Source organism: Dendrobates tinctorius, unplaced genomic scaffold, assembly GCF_039654945.1.
Source record: "Dendrobates tinctorius isolate UK_male_01 unplaced genomic scaffold, ASM3965494v1 ptg000060l, whole genome shotgun sequence".
Classification (NCBI taxonomy): Eukaryota; Metazoa; Chordata; class Amphibia; order Anura; family Dendrobatidae; genus Dendrobates; species Dendrobates tinctorius.
Window position 1 is genome coordinate 43298356 of NW_027361728.1, and position 16045 is coordinate 43314400.

General features: G+C 43.0%; 1 protein-coding gene across 4 annotated transcripts in view; it reads left to right on the forward strand.

The window, feature by feature from the left end:
• The window catches only part of GOLIM4 (golgi integral membrane protein 4), a 158794-nt gene that overhangs the window by 90436 nt on the left and 52313 nt on the right, over positions 1-16045 (forward strand). Inside the window, exons 4-7 of one of the 4 annotated variants that reach the window (XM_073578922.1) lie at positions 7960-8013; positions 9434-9584; positions 11340-11422; positions 13302-13385. In XM_073578922.1, the coding sequence (XP_073435023.1) occupies positions 7960-8013; positions 9434-9584; positions 11340-11422; positions 13302-13385 (372 nt within the window). The remainder of the gene's footprint in view (positions 1-7959; positions 8014-9433; positions 9585-11339; positions 11423-13301; positions 13386-16045) is intronic. The other 3 variants (XM_073578923.1, XM_073578924.1, XM_073578925.1) reach the window with 3 other exon arrangements.

Here is a 16045-nt window from a genome sequence, read left to right on the forward strand (position 1 = left end):
CCATCTCCCTGGTCCTGTCCTCAGAAAACAAGTATAGTCACCTGGATATGCCTAAACTCTAGGTGGCACTTGATCAATTTTTGCTATTGGATACCGGGCTGATAGAGATTGGCACAAAACATTATCACTAGGGTCATATGTGGCGTCATACAGAGCTAGAATACACTGTAAATCACTAAATCTACTTGGTCCTGTTCTGAATATCTGAGGGGAATAGTCCCTAAATGGGGCCTAGCGGTTGCACATGCAATACAATCAGATTTGTTATTTTGCTCTGTAGTGTACTTCATCCATAGCAACCATTCATTCCTCTCTGTATAGCCTGTTTCTACGGCTAACTTCTCCTCATAGCCTAATTCCCCAGTTCCATCAACATCCAACATTTCTCCTGACCTTTGGGGTTTGTCCTCCCCTTGTTCCTTGTCCTGTGCAGGAACAGCTTTCAACCAGAATGTTCCCTGCTGAACCTGTCTAACCGGGATATACAGTCCCAATACATAGAGACCTTCATCTCCAAGAGAGGGTTCGTCCAGGGTTATAAGGAGAGGATTGCAAGAGAATCTCCAGTTCAAAACCTCTGGATCACAAACCCATTTTGGAATGGGTACAGCAATATTCATCCTTTTGAGAAGAGGCTTTCCTGACGAACTAACACGAGTCATGGCTTCCTCTGGCTTATACCCCCATGAAGTTCCCGTGTTCCAAGCTGCATCTGACCCAAGAATTACAGTTCTCATTTCCAGGTCTAGTTACACAGATATATACCACCGCCCCTTCAGTTCCTGTTAGATATTTGTAATTGGGGTTGCTACTCTTTTTCCCAAATTTAAGATTCCATTGACACTTCACTATCTGACACAAGTCCACCCTAAACGTAGCTGTTGCTACCCTGGTGTCAAACCACAAGGTTACTGATGTGTTATCTTGAGGTATCTCGTCCATCTGTCCTTCTTGCAGTAAAGCTGCCAGCATTATCAGGGGCAGGACCCTCATTCTTCCGCTCCAGGACCTCATAGTAGCTTGCATGGACTGGTCTTCCTTTAAGCTCTACGGACGTGGCTTAGCGGGGACCATCAACCAGTGGCTCCAGTGGTCTTCGTGTCTTTTGGTCAGCAACTAATGTCTGGATTAACTAGAATAGAATCAAAAACTTATACACAAATAGGAGTCCCTTTTTGGACTCTGGACCTGCTGCAGAGGTTGTCATATAGTTGCAACATCTGTGGGGACAAAGGAGTACCTCAGTTGTGGTAGTTTCTGACATCAGGAAGACTTCCAGTCCCCTGGAAAGAGATCAACACACACGAGCACATACCTCATACATCTTACCTTGGGCAGCTTGTATGAAGTCAATCTGCAGTCATTGAAACGGGTAGAAGGGCCCAGGTGCACGTGTTTGTTTATGGCATCTTTCTATTCTATCTGTGTTGTGCGCGTCTAATCTATGTTAATGTAAAGCTAAGCAGGTGGACCCAACATCTCTCTTCAGAGCACATAGTTTTGTCTTCACTCACATGCGTTGAGTCATGAGCCATCACATGGTGCAAGGATTTTGGCAAAACATACCCGCTGTCCCGCCATCCACGGTTCTGAGCTCCAGCTTCCGACCAGACTTCAGTCTCTTCCCCGGTTGGTGGCCGAGTCAGAGCCTGTAAGATACTTAAGTCTAACTGGTTATTTTTAATGCTCACCATGACCAGTGGAGGCACCTCAGGGGTCTCCCAGTACTTTGGTCTTCTGGCTGGTTCCCAGCCACCTTGTTTGCTTCATGCTCCATTGGTTCTTTTTCATATGTGCCCTCACCTTCACTATGGCAACCTTTCAGGGCCTGTTGATGTAAGAAAAGACCTTTCCTGCCCATATGGGGCCGTAGTTGTGGGTGCACCTGAAAACAATATCTGGAACTTGTACATGTAGTGTCTTCCTTACCTTAAGGCCCCCTAAACGCCTCAATGAGTGCAGTCAACTCCACCTCCCCTGTAGAGTTATGAGGGAGGAGTGGTTCTGCTTTCTACTATCTCATGCTGTGTGATTGCCATACAAACAAGTTCTTGGACCTTCCGGAAAGAAACTCAACATCCAGATTAGTGAGAGATACCCTTATGGATTAGCATATTTTCAAAATAATAATTTTCCATTAAGATGGCAGATAACAAAAAAAAAAAATGTCGGATTCTCCTCTCCTCTCCCCCCCTTTGGAAATCACCATGCTAGTACCGAATAGGGGGCAGAGAGGTGGATTGCCATAACACATATAACGGGAAAAACCTTTTTTTTTTTTTATCCAACAAAACTGCAAAAACTAAACGCTTTCTTTTCTTGCAAACATACTAAAAGCATTCCTTATCTTTACTACGTGACAATTGCCTTCCATAGATATCTGACACTGTTTCATATCAAAGTTGTACTTTGAACCATCTGCCTCTACTTCCTTACCAACATACGCAACTTAACATCAAGGCAAAACTAGCTATATACCTTTACCAAATACGTGTTATGTCACAGTGTGAACCCAGTGAGGAGAGCAACCAGCTGTGCCTGAACAAGGTAAAATTCTGGCTCTCCATTATTTAACAGACATCTGACAAGATTATAATTCCCTATGTCACTTAACAATATCCCATCAACCCAGGGAATAGCAGGAATTCCATGTACATTGAGCCGGAATACTTTATACTCTGGAAATCTGTCTGACAGAAATCCAAAACCAGTGAGCTGTTGGCCGTACCCTCCTGGTACAATTTTAGCAACTCTCCAACCTTCAGGGGATATAATAAGCATCAATCCAAATGTGCAATTAAGACACGACATTTTCTTATGGAATACTTGGCGCACACACAGGGCAAGCTTGGGACCACAAACAGAACTTTTCTGTACTATGCAACTCACAATATACACACCGTACACTCAACGGGAGGCTCTATTCCTAACACGAAAACGTCTGCTGTGGAAGACTTGGCCGTCTGGGCTTTGCAATATAAACTGCTCATTAAACCTCAGGTCTTGTAGAGTGTGACCTCTTAGCGCGTTACTTAGGGGGACATGCACATTCAATGCTAGCAGCGCCCACCAATCGTCTCCTCGCTGTACATAATGAAATTTCTTCACATTTGTGCCTGGGTGTGTCCCAGCTAATATCCATCTATCATACAAAACATGATTCGCATCTGATTTTCTTTTGAAAATCGCAGTTTTCACACAGAATCTGCAGTGTCCTCTCATTCAGACAAAGTTTCTTTTTACAGGTAAGATCATGCACTTTCACTTATCAGCAGGGAGTCTCACAGGTCATTCGCATTCTTTCACACACAGATTTAGTAATGGTAGGTAAATGTTTAACTCATTCAGTTTGTTACATTTGTCTTCTGGTCACTGCAGCCCCTCCTTTCTGACTCTTGGTGTTTCCTAAAGTCCTATCTTTGTTTTCTGGTTGATACTTGACTATGTCTATTACACTTTTTTTCACTCGTGGTGGCTAAAATTCTCCTGGCCTATCCTAAAATGCCCAAATGTCTGTGGCTTGCGGACCCATACGGACTGCACTTCGCTAACTCAATGTACAGGCCGCGCCTAGACCGTTGTTACATGTGGTTCTCGATCAATGTCTGATCTCTCTATCTCTTTTCCTCTCTGTCTGCCTCTTTCTCTGGTTGTTACTCACTATTCTCTTAATACGTGCTGCTGTTTTGTGCCCACTTCCCAACTTCTTTATCACTTTGCTAGCAATTCCTTGACCTATGCCGACTTCACTTCGCTAATTCGATGCATAGGCTTGCGTGCCGTTGTTATAAGGGGTTTCTGCTCAGTGTCTGAACTTGCGTGTCCTAAACTGAAACTGCCTCCCCACTTTCCCAGTTGATAGGCATCAGACCCATAGGAACCTGATAAAGAAGTTTACTTATTTAGTGGTTTAGCCAACGTGACCCCACCCGGTCACCTGCCACTAAATCTCTATGTGCACAGTAGGAGGTGGCACTTCTCTGTAGTTATATATCAACCAGAGAGCAAATCCAATTAACCATAGGCAGACTAATATGACCCAAATTTTCTCATTGGTCCACTAAGTATCTTTCCCCTCAACTAGACCTTGTATACTCAGAGATCTTATTTATCAACCAGAAGACAGAGCTATCATTAATATGCAGGCTAATGTGATTCCTACTACCTCAAAGTTCTTTAGCACCATTAGGGGGGCAGTTTGTGCGTATGAGACAGGATAGAAGGTAGATAGACCTATCCTGTCGCAATTGGCGTTGTAACACCGTAACCGTACCTCTAGCACTCCCCAAGAGGACTAAGGCAGCCTTCTTTATGCATATGCCGCCAGAGACGTGTTCTCACATGAATCCTGGCAAGCCAGTTATCATGGAGGGACGCTCCCAAGGGGCAGAGACAGTAAAGAATTCTCCGTACCCTCAAGGTTGGGTCATTCATTCATGTTGCAATCATACGTAGCAGCTTTTAGTTTTCTCCCTCCAGTATACGTTTTATGTATCACAAGGATATTCTACGGTTCTTTGTGCTGGTTATGTAAGAAGACGAGACTATACTGTACCCAAGAGCCGGCTTCAGAACATGTGGCAAAGGGGAGACACAGAGAATTGTAAGAAACAATGGCTCTTACCTTCACCGGTGATTTTGGTCTGTGTGTCCTCTTGGCCTCAGTCTGCGGCTTGCCGGATCTCAGGTGCCGGGGTCTTCTGTTGTGACCAGCCCACCCAAAGGGACGCCAACTGACGAGTCTAAGATTTGATCTTTATCTCTCAATGGGAGATCGATATGCTGGAAGGTTGCCAGATTATGGTTTGAGGCCTACTCGAGTAGTGGTGGACAAACACACACAGAGACAGGTTATGTCTCTGCAGGATGTCACACACTGCCAATTTAATCAGGTAGCTTATATACTCATTTGAGTAGGCGGTTACATTACATCATCGTATTTCATTGGACAATTGATAATTCAACAGTAAGCATAAATGGTTTCAACCAATCATATTCATATTCTATAACCAATCAGATTGTACTCGGCTGTTAATTATTAGTATTTGTGCAGACGTGATGGAAACTTTAGTAGGTCTTGTTTAAGTTACACAAGACCCCAATATCAATCCCATTAATCTATCCTCATGACGGTTATAGCTCCATTATCTGTGTTATTGAGGGTTACTAAGTGCTACATCCCCAGTATCTACCTAACATGTGGACGTGTAGTTTCAATGTCCAACTGGGTGCAGTAAGCCGTTTATCCATCATGTACAATTTCTTATGAAGAATAAGGTTATAGGTAATCATCATCGTGAGACAGCATTTTCATATACAGAGTATGCATGTAAGACCCCAGAAATACATTGATACTAAAAGGACATATAGAATTCCCTATCACATGTCTATTGGCTTTGTTATTTTGGCATATTCATCTTTTAGAGAATGCAAATTGCATATTGTGTGTTGAATACATTTACAAGCTACTGAGCGGAGTTCAGAAAAAGAGAGAGGAAATCGTTTCAAACTCACTATCTTATCACAGCGGGCTGACTGACAAGTTCTCAGTTAACTCAATCTGCAGCTTTGTCAATAGACAAAGAAGATTGACACCAAAAGGTGCAATATTTTTAATGAAGAATTGTTACTAAAGATGGATGATCCCTGTCACGCATTGCGGTTAAGTCTCTGCTGCCAGGCGGGTATGAACATAATGGTTTGGGCCATTTAATGAGGACCTGCCATCTGGTCAGAGTGGTCAGTTTTTGCGCTTATTTTATACCCACTGCCCACTGTGGTTTTTGGTATTTCTTCAATCTGCTATATCAGAGATATGGGCCTTTTATTTAGTGCTTTTTATGATTTTTAGTGTCTTTAGGCTGTTTTGCATAATTATCATGTGAGCCACACCCACTTGGTAAAGACCATGAAAAATAGAAATAAAAATGCCCACATACTGTATTTGGAAACACATGGTGGATTTTAATAAAACAACAGATTACAGTAATAAAGAGAAAGCGGGTTACTTCTCACCTGGTGACAGGTCCTCTTTAACCCAGACACAGTCCGTCATCAGACATTTCCCCTGCTTTGATGAGGGCTCCGCTGACATGTGCCCGCAATAGGCGCGAGCGGAATTGCCGTCCGCCCGCGCCTATTAACTAGTTAAATGCCGCTGTCCCAGCTGACAGCGGGCATTTAAATAGCATTTCGGGCCGCCGGGCCGGAAATGACGTCATCGCCGACCCCCGTCACGTGATCGGGGGTCGGCGTCATGTTGCCTGGACAACCAGAGGTCTCTATAAGACCTCTATGGTTGTTCCAGGCATATGGCTTTCAGCGCCACCCGGTGGTCGGCACCGAAAGCACAGCAGTAAATCTGCTACATATTGGCGCCCATATGTAGCAGAGCCGATCGGGTTGCGCAAGCTTCTAGCCTCCTATGTAGGCTATTGAAGCATGCCAAAAGTAAAAAAAAAAAAAATGTTTAAAAATAAAAAAAAAAATAAAAAAACCTAAAAGTTCAAATCACCCCCCTTTCGCCCCAATCAAAATAAAACAGTAAAAAAAAAATCCCACATACACATATTAGGTATCGCCGCGTTCAGAATCGCCCGATCTATCAATAAAAAAAAAAAGCATTAACCCGATCGCTTAACGGCGTAGCGAGAAAAAAATTCAAAACGCCAGTATTACGTTTTTTTGGTCACCAAGACATTGCATTAAAATGCAATAACGGGCGATCAAAAGAACGTATCTGCACAAAAGTGGTATCATTAAAAACGTCAGTGCGGCACGGAAAAAATAAGCCCCCACCCGACCCCAGATCATGAAAAATGGAGACGCTACGGGTCTCGTAAAATTGCGCAATTTTTTTTTTTTTTAAGCAAACTTTGGAATTTTTTTTCACCACTTAGATAAAAGAGGACATAGACATGTTTGGTGTCTATGAACTCGTAATGACCTGGAGAATCATAATGGAAGGTCAGTTTTAGCATCTAGTGAACCTAACAAAAAAGCCAAGCAAAAAACAAGTGTGGGATTGCACTTTTTTTGCAATTTCACCGCACTTGGAATTTTTTTCCCGTTTTCGAGTACACGATATGGTAAAACCAATGGTGTCATTTAAAAGTACAACTCGTCCCGCAAAAAATAAGCCCTCACATAGCCATATAAACGGAAAAATAAAAAAGTTATGGCTCTGGAAAGAAGGGGAGGGAAAAATGAAAATGTAAAACCAAAAATACCCCTGGTCGTTAAGGGGTTAAAAACCTCCGTGCCTCTGTATACAGTGTCGGGCATGTGGATAAGATTTTAACAGATCTCGTACACATACTGCAGAATTTTTTTCTATGGAAATTGATCTGAGGGGCCGATTTCTAGATCCCCAACATTCCAACTACTGATGTGGAAAGATCGCCGCCGACTTGTTGTGGACTTCCCTTAGTGACTTCAATAGAGAAGTAAAATCTGCAGATTCTAGAATTACAGATTTTGCTGCCGATATTCTGCCAATACAAAGGAAAACGTGCAGGCTTGGATAGCCATCTAAACTAAATCGACCTTATGAATGTTCTGTCACTTCTGTGCTGACTCTTTCCTGGTCTTCTGGCCGGGCTCTGGATATTTGACCCATGCAGCAGCCGCATGTGCTGACCTGTTACCGCCGGAGCTGGATGACCAGAGACCAGCAAGGGGACTAGGGGAGAGCGGACACAGCTGCAACCAATGATTGGTAAAGGTGAGTATATTTATTTCTTTATTTTTATGATTTTTTTTTTTATTTTACTCTCAGCTTTTAAAATCCATCGTAGCAAAGCGTTAGCAAAATCTGATGAATTTGGTGCAAATGTTCATGGGCATATTTCCGAAAATTCTGCCTCAAATCCGTCCCGTGTGGAGACGGACTTTAGTGCAGGTGTACTTACTTTATACTTCCAATGAGAATATTAATAAGAAAATGCTTTATCTTTACAGCAAGACTCCAACACCAGATATAATGCACTCAGCGTGCAGCACCAGATGTTAAAGGCAAGTTCCTTTCTGTATCCTTACTGTGCTTTATAACCTACACAGGCGAGCTGCAGTTTCTTTGGCCGGACTGAATAAACACAGGGCGCGGCTCATGCAACACACAGCGGGCTGCTAGAGCTTTTTCTTAATTGAAGAAAAAGGCTGAGTTGGGTGGGGTGTCCTATGCAGTGCACCCCACTATGAAATACTGTGCTTTACGTAATTTTCTAACATGGGAGCCTATGGGCAAAGTATGCTGCTATATTCCTACAGTGGCGAACATCGGATCCTTCCATTGGAGGTGTATCTTGGGAAATCCTTCTCACCCTGTGAGCAAACCTTGCACATGTACATTCACATAACAGGCACTGTATATTAGTATTATTTAGGCTCTAATTGGACTCTAAATAATAAACTATATAATATACTCTGTTACTGATGTCTGGATAAATTACTTTTTTTTTTTTTTGTTAAATTTAGTCCTATACTTAAAGGGGTTATCCACTACTAGGACAGCCCCTTTTTCCCACTCCTCATGTTTGGCCCTGTGTAAATAAAAACACATTCACGTACTCGTCCCATGAGCCCTGCGCCCAATCAGGACCGGCGTCACTGTCCCCACCTTTGGACGTATTGGACATCAACAGGAAGTCAGGGCTGCGACTGCTCTCTCACTTCCTCTTGTCTGATTTGTTCGAAGGAGGGGCCAGTGAAGCTAGTGCTGATTGGGCGCAGGGCTTACGTGTCATAACAACCACACATGAACGCGGCTGGAACGGCGCCAGCACCAAAAGTGAGTATAAGTGTTTTCATGTTAACGGGACCAAATATGAGGAGTGAGATGGGCTTGTCCTAGTAGTGATCAACCATCTTAAAGCACCATTCTGTTTTTCTTTTTTTAATTTAACCGCCGGAGTGTTATCACTAATCTAAGTTCCCTGCCCCTAGTACTTACCAGCTCCCATCTTCTTCTGTTCTCAGCCCCACTCCGGTTACCTTCTGCAGTTTATACAGTATCTTGCAGGATTGCTCCAGAGTTTGTAGAGCATGAGGCCCCTTCTCAATTTAGGTCAGAGCCAGAAGGAGGCCCTCGTAGACTTACCTTGAAAACTTGTAACCATTACCTCTGACCCTCGGTCAGTCAGGAGCTGCGGTCACAGGATGACAGAGCGGGACTGGAGTGGCGCCTGGAGGCACAGAAGAAAGCGCCTGGTAACTGTATTTAGGGCAGGGAGCTTGCATCACTGGTACCACTCCAGTGCTGAAATAAAAAATGCTATTTCTTTTACAGGCAGGAAATTGTCTATTATTTTAATGTATATAAAATGTGTGCATGTGTTGTATGTGTAGTGATACCTACTCAGGTGCCTATATTCCTACAGAAACTAGCAGGCTAGATCTTATGTGTAATAACGTTTTTCTTTCCACACTTGTGAAGAGTCAGCATGAGGAAATAAGAAGGCAGTACGGTGATCTGCAATCAGAACATCAGAAACTAGGAGAAGACCTAACGAAAACCTTTAGTGATCACAAAGAAAAATATGTGCAATTGCAGCAAGAAAAGGAACAGGAGGTGTCGAAGCTTAAAGGTTAGTGACAACTGTAGGACCCGGTCTTTTCTTCCTCCAGATGCACTCTAGAGCTAGATACTTGTACACCAGGCTTCCCACCAAAATCCACCAACTATTGTTTTTTAAAATGGACCTATCACTAGATTCATGCTGCCTGAACCATGGGCAGCAGGAATCTGAGCCGGGCTGCACGATTGCAGTATGTTTTACTCTGAAAGACCATGGTGTTTCAAACATGACATTAAAAAGTCGTCAGGTGACTTCAGTAAGAGACATGACTAGTCCAGTGTGGCCCCACCACCAGCTTCTCCTCGCCCCCCTCCAGTAGATTGACAGATCTCTCCCATGTGTATACATCAGGATAGATCAGTTATTCATCTGGAGCGGGGCAGAGAAAAGCTAGTCCGCTCTGGTAAGGTCTCTCCCTACAATCACCACTCAGCTCGAGAATCGGTGTGTGGAAAAATTATAGATATCTTTCATATTTAATTTTTTTTTTTTTCATTTTTTGGATTTTTTTTAATTCTTTTTGGTCAAAATTCAAATTATCGATCCGATTGACTTTCTAACTTTTTCTAGATTGTCATGTGGCTGATCGTCAGTCTCAGCACAGTTTGGTGTTCTTCAGAAATCCGTTCATTTCTCTCCAGACTCCTTCCAGGTTTAGCTTACAGATAAGCAATTTTGTGATAAAACACATCACCATTTCTCTTTTCTTGCATGGACATTTATGGTTTTGTCTTAACAGTAGCGTTCGGAGATTATTAGGCAATATAACATTTTTTTTTTTTTTTAAGAGAAAACCGTGCTGACACTTTATGAGTTGGCCTTCAAAGTTCTCTTTCTACTAGAAGATTTGGAGATTTCTGTGGTTTGGGAGAGAAAATGCTGCTTATTATTTCAAGATTGATTTTACAATCTGGGCTATAAACCAGATGAAGGCAACCTGCTGCGTTACAGATAACCCTAAAAGTCCCAGCCTATCTTTACTCGCTGGCAGGAGAATTTGCTCCTTTTCATGTCTGTTCTGCAGCTAATAAATGCTGAATCTCTGGACAGAAACCATTCATGATATTGTTGCATGGAAATTAATTGAACCCCCTTTTCACAAAGCGTATTCGGATACAGAGATCTTCAGTCTCCTCTAACCACCGCAGGAGACTCTTGTCATGATTCATGACCGCACAGAGTTTATGTCATGAACCAGATGGTTATGGGTTAATCTGTGGTAGGTTCTTTGCAATGATTCAGTGCAGCCAGTAATGAAGTCATGAACTTCTCCCACAGTATTCAGAGAGACCCAGATAATTCCAGCTCCTTGTGCCCTAGGTCATCATATGGCAAGCATGGCTTTAATTAGGAGATAGGCTGCAGAGTAGGGAGAGGACCTGTCCTATATGTCCAAATATTAAAGGGAATGCATCACCTATATTGTTTTTTTTTCCATAAATAAAACAAAAATGAAAATATTATTATTTTCTGTATCTGCTATTACCTCCTCCGATTATAGATAATATTTTAGGATTGCCTCTCGTATTGCAGCATAGATAACATAGATGGTGAATACTGTATATGTATATGCCTACATGTGTTTGTGTATATACGTATATATGTGTGTGTGTATATATATGTGCGTATATTTAATTCAATAAATGAATATTTAAATATAAATATTTCAATAATTCAATAAATTTATATTTGACATAAAACTTATGATGACCCGTAATTACCTGATTATAACTTCATTTACACTCTATGTACAACTTATGAAAGAAGGCATCTATAACCTGAAGGAAGAGAACAAGCAACTTAGGAAAGCCCACCAAGATGTGCACACCCAGCTCCAAGATGTCAAGGTAAGAGTTATGAAATGGTATGTTGTATCACAGTATGTGTTACTAGAAAATACTCTTAATATTAATCAGATGTAATGTTACACTTTCCTACCCATGAGCACGGAGATCTCCTCCGCTCTGTATTTAATCTAGAGATCATATTTTAAAATAAAGTAAAATGAAAAAAATATTTTGATTTTTGTCCATCTGTGCCCACTGCAGAGGACAGACAAGTGGAATCACGTGTTAAAGGCGTTCTTAGTTTTGTATGTCATAATTTTGACACTATAAGACGTACTTTTTAGCAAGAAGAGAAATCTTGCTGGAAAGTGTGTTCATTAGTGATGAGCAAAGGTGCTTGGATAAGGTTTTTTCTGAGCATGCTCGTGTGCTAACGGAGTGCCTTTGGTGTTCTCAAGTAATATGTTCAAGTCCCTGCAGCTGTGCGACAGCCGCAACACATGGAGGAATTGGCCAACATATAGGTAATCCCTGCATGTGTTGCGGCTGTTGAACACCCGTGAAACACGCAGCCGCAGGGACTTGAACATATTTTTGGAACATGCCGAAGATACTTTAACACACAAGCATGCTGGGATAGCACCTTATCCGAGCACGTTTGATCATCAGTAATGTTCATATTATAGTCTAGAGGCTGCTTCCTATGATCAAGGAGAACATGACATAGCATTGGTCCAGATCACTGAGAGAACTCTGCGGCTGCTCTATCTTCCTGCTGACACTGATCTACCTGACCTGTGCAGGCAGTGGAGAAAGCTACCAGGACCTGCGCGGATGTGCGTGCTGTAAAGCTACACGTGTATAATGAACATGCTACAGGGAAACACTAACAATAGATTTATTACCTCCCTATTCTATCCTAGTGCATTAAAAGTGCTATTTGTGGAAAATTTCGATAAATACTCAGTTAAATTTAAAAAAAAAAAAATGATATTCACCCTTCCATTTCTTTACGCCTACAGGGATGTTTAAATTAACAGGAAATGTCTCCTATTTTCTGCTATCTAAACCTGGGGTCCAAAAATATGGTAAATGAAAGTATCCATGTAAAGTCTACAACTGTCCAAAAGACTTTGAGGCCGATTCATAGAAAGCTTTCACCAAATATGTGTCATCAAACTGAAAGGTCGCAAAATTGAGCCAAAATTGTTTTACTTCTCAAAAGTGGGCAGAACTAAGTGAGAGGGGCATGTTTATGGGTGCCCGAAAAATTCATCATAATTTATGCCGCAAAGGTGACATGAATTAAGACATAAATGTAGTCAAAGACTTATCTGATGCCAACGTATATGCACAATCCCTTTTTTTATCTTATGCCAACATATATGATGCATCAGCACAAACCCTTTTTTTGTGTAGTACGTATCAGGGGTCCAGGGCTCAGCACTTTTATCCACCCATCTTCCCACAGAACCTCTCCCTTCATATGTTTCAGTTTCTCACCATTTTCGGATTAGTTTGGTGACTGAGACCAGAGGCAGTGAACCTCTGAATGCCTCCTCCTGCTTCCAGCCGAGAAGGCTATCTATTTTGCTCTTAAAGTTAGCAGCCCTGATGTAAGGTCTGACTCTATGGTGCCTGTTCAGGGCGCTGCATGAACTATATTCTGTATTTATTGGCTTTTCAGCATATTTGGTTTTCCATTCTCAGGTCTTGACCATGCACTTTAACATCTATAGGATCAGTATAAAACTCTTAGCCATTTTCTCTTTTTTTTTTTTTTTTTTTCTTCAGTTGATATTCAAAAGTATATAAAATTAATTTATAAAATTGTCTTATAGTGAATGGAGACTTAGTTTTACAGGATGCCGGAATCATTGTATGTAATTTCATCATGTTATAGCTAAACTCTTGACCGAGCCTTCTTCTTTCAATGTAGCAACAGCATAAGAGTTTGCAATCCCAATATGAACAAGTTGAAATGAGCTTGGACCACCACAAGAGTGCGCTGACTGCCGCACAGGTCAGAGGAAAGCCTTGTGTCTTCCCCGCGCTTATTACCTGCGGTTACGTTGGCATGCTGCTCAGCTTGCATGTGGCATTGGCCCCCGTCTAACTCTTCACTGCAGTCCCCCCTGCTGTAGAGAAATCTGAGCCGCTCATAAATAACATTTTAACAAGCATGAAGGAATGGGAAAAGTTGTACTTTGCTTCTATTTTATTACTTACTACCAGATGCATGTGCAGTACGGGAGAGGGCTAACACATGGAAACTAATCCGAAAAGTATTTTAAATGTGGCTCCCACTAATGTGTTTTACGTGTCCGACCAGCGTTGTGGGAAATGATATTCTAATGTCGGCATACTAGAATCGGCAGCACAGGATCTCTCCTCAGTGCATGGACCGCAATAGATGAAATGGCCGCTAGCACTTATTAGTGACAGGTCACGTGTGACATTGGCCATAGACGTCCCCCTTATTATGATCAATTTCCAGTCTTTAAAGAAGACCAGTCACCAGGTCAGAAGTAGTCACCAGGTTACCCCCTTATTTCTGCTGCTCCACTAAGCATTTGGGTTTTGATGTTTTTTTTATTTTTTATTTATTTTTTTTAAATCCACCTTTCTATTTAGTTCTAATTTTAGGGTCTCTCCCAAGTGGGCCCAGCTCACAGGTTAATACTGCAGTGCAGCTTAAAGACACGCCCCCATGGCGTCTGAGACACGCCCCCATGGCGTCTGAGACACGCCCCCATGGCGTCTGAGACACGCCCCCATGGCGTCTGAGACACGCCCCCATGGCGTCTGAGACACGCCCCCATGGCGTCTGAGACACGCCCCCATGGCTTCTGAGACACGCCCCCATGGCGTCTGAGACACGCCCCCATGGCGTCTGAGACACGCCCCGTTGTAAAGACCATAAGTATTAGCTTCAGATAAAAAGGCCCGTATTGCTGGAACCGTATGGTGAATTTTAAAAGATCAGAAAGAGACATACTCCAGGGAGCAGCAGGAATAAAATAAGACCAAAAACTTTCCATTTTTGACCTGGCTACAGATCCTCTTTAAAGGGGTTGACTCCTCTTATTACATGGGTGAAATTGCAAAGTGCTTGTGAAAACAAAGCAAAGCAACTTGCAAGTTACCTCTTATTAAAAATTTTCTTTTTTCCGAGAACAGACAGACTTATAATCTTATAGTTGACTCTTCTTGCCTAGGTTACTGGCAGCCTCTGCAGTCTCAGCAATGGTCAGTCTTGTTGGCAATGAGCGTAGGACTTTGCCATAGAGCTTGGTCAGCTTCAGTGCGCTCCTCCAATGCTGCAGAGCCAAAGCTCAACCATACTGCTGTCAGTCATCAGGAGGTCACTGCCCCCTGAGAAGCAGAATGCCAGTAGACTAAGTAGTTGTGTGCTCCTCCAATGCTGAGCCAAAGCTCGACCATGCTGCTGTCAGTCATCAGGAGCTCACTCCCCCCCCCCCCCCCCCGAGAAGCAGGAAGCCAGTAGACTAAGGAGTTGTATGCTCCTTCCATTGCTGCTGAGCCAAAGCTCGACCATGCTGCTGTCAGTCATCAGGAGCTCACTGCCCCCAGGAAACAGGAAGCCAGTAGGCAAAGGAGTTGTGTGCTCTTCCAGTGCTGCAGTGCCAAAGCTCGACCATGCTGCTGTCAGTCATCAGGAGCTCACTCCCCCCCGAGAACCAGGAAGCCAGTAGACTAAGGAGTTGTATGCTCCTCCATTGCTGCTGAGCCAAAGCTCGACCATGCTGCTGTCAGTCATCAGGAGCTCACTGCCCCCAGGAAACAGGAAGCCAGTAGGCAAAGGAGTTGTGTGCTCTTCCAGTGCTGCAGTGCCAAAGCTCGACCATGCTGCTGTCAGTCATCAGGAGCTCACTCCCCCCCGAGAACCAGGAAGCCAGTAGACTAAGGAATTGTATGCTCCGCCATTGCTGCTGAGCCAAAGCTCGACCATGCTGCTGTCAGTCATCAGGAGCTCACTGCCCCCACGAAACAGGAAGCCAGTAGGCAAAGGAGTTGTGTGCTCTTCCAGTGCTGCAGTGCCAAAGCTCGACCATGCTGCTGTCAGTCATCAGGAGCTCACTCCCCCCCGAGAACCAGGAAGCCAGTAGACTAAGGAGTTGTATGCTCCTCCATTGCTGCTGAGCCAAAGCTCGACTATGCTGCTGTCAGTCATCAGGAGCTCACTGCCCCCAGGAAACAGGAAACCAGTAGGCAAAGGAGTTTTGTGCTCTTCCAGTGCTGCAGTGCCAAAGCTCGACCATGCTGCTGTCAGTCATCAGGAGCTACAAAAAAAAAAAAAAAAAAAAAAGGGAGAAAAAGACTAGGCTAATGATGGTATGCACATCCCAATAGACAATAAAAACCTTTATTTCATATTGGATACAATAAGCTAAAAACATTTAAAATACAAACAAAGAACCAATGACCCTGACACCACCAAAAAACAGGTAATATGAACCTAAGATGTGGCCCCTATTGGACTATTCATAGCCACCCGTAAGCAGGCACATATCATGCAATTCTATATAACAAGACAGCCATGTACATTGCAGGCAAAGATAAGGCAGAAAGACAGACTTGATATCAAGCATATAATAAATGTAAGAAAATTTATAAATCCTAACTGCCCTAAAGCATGTGGAACCAACCACAGAATGAAAT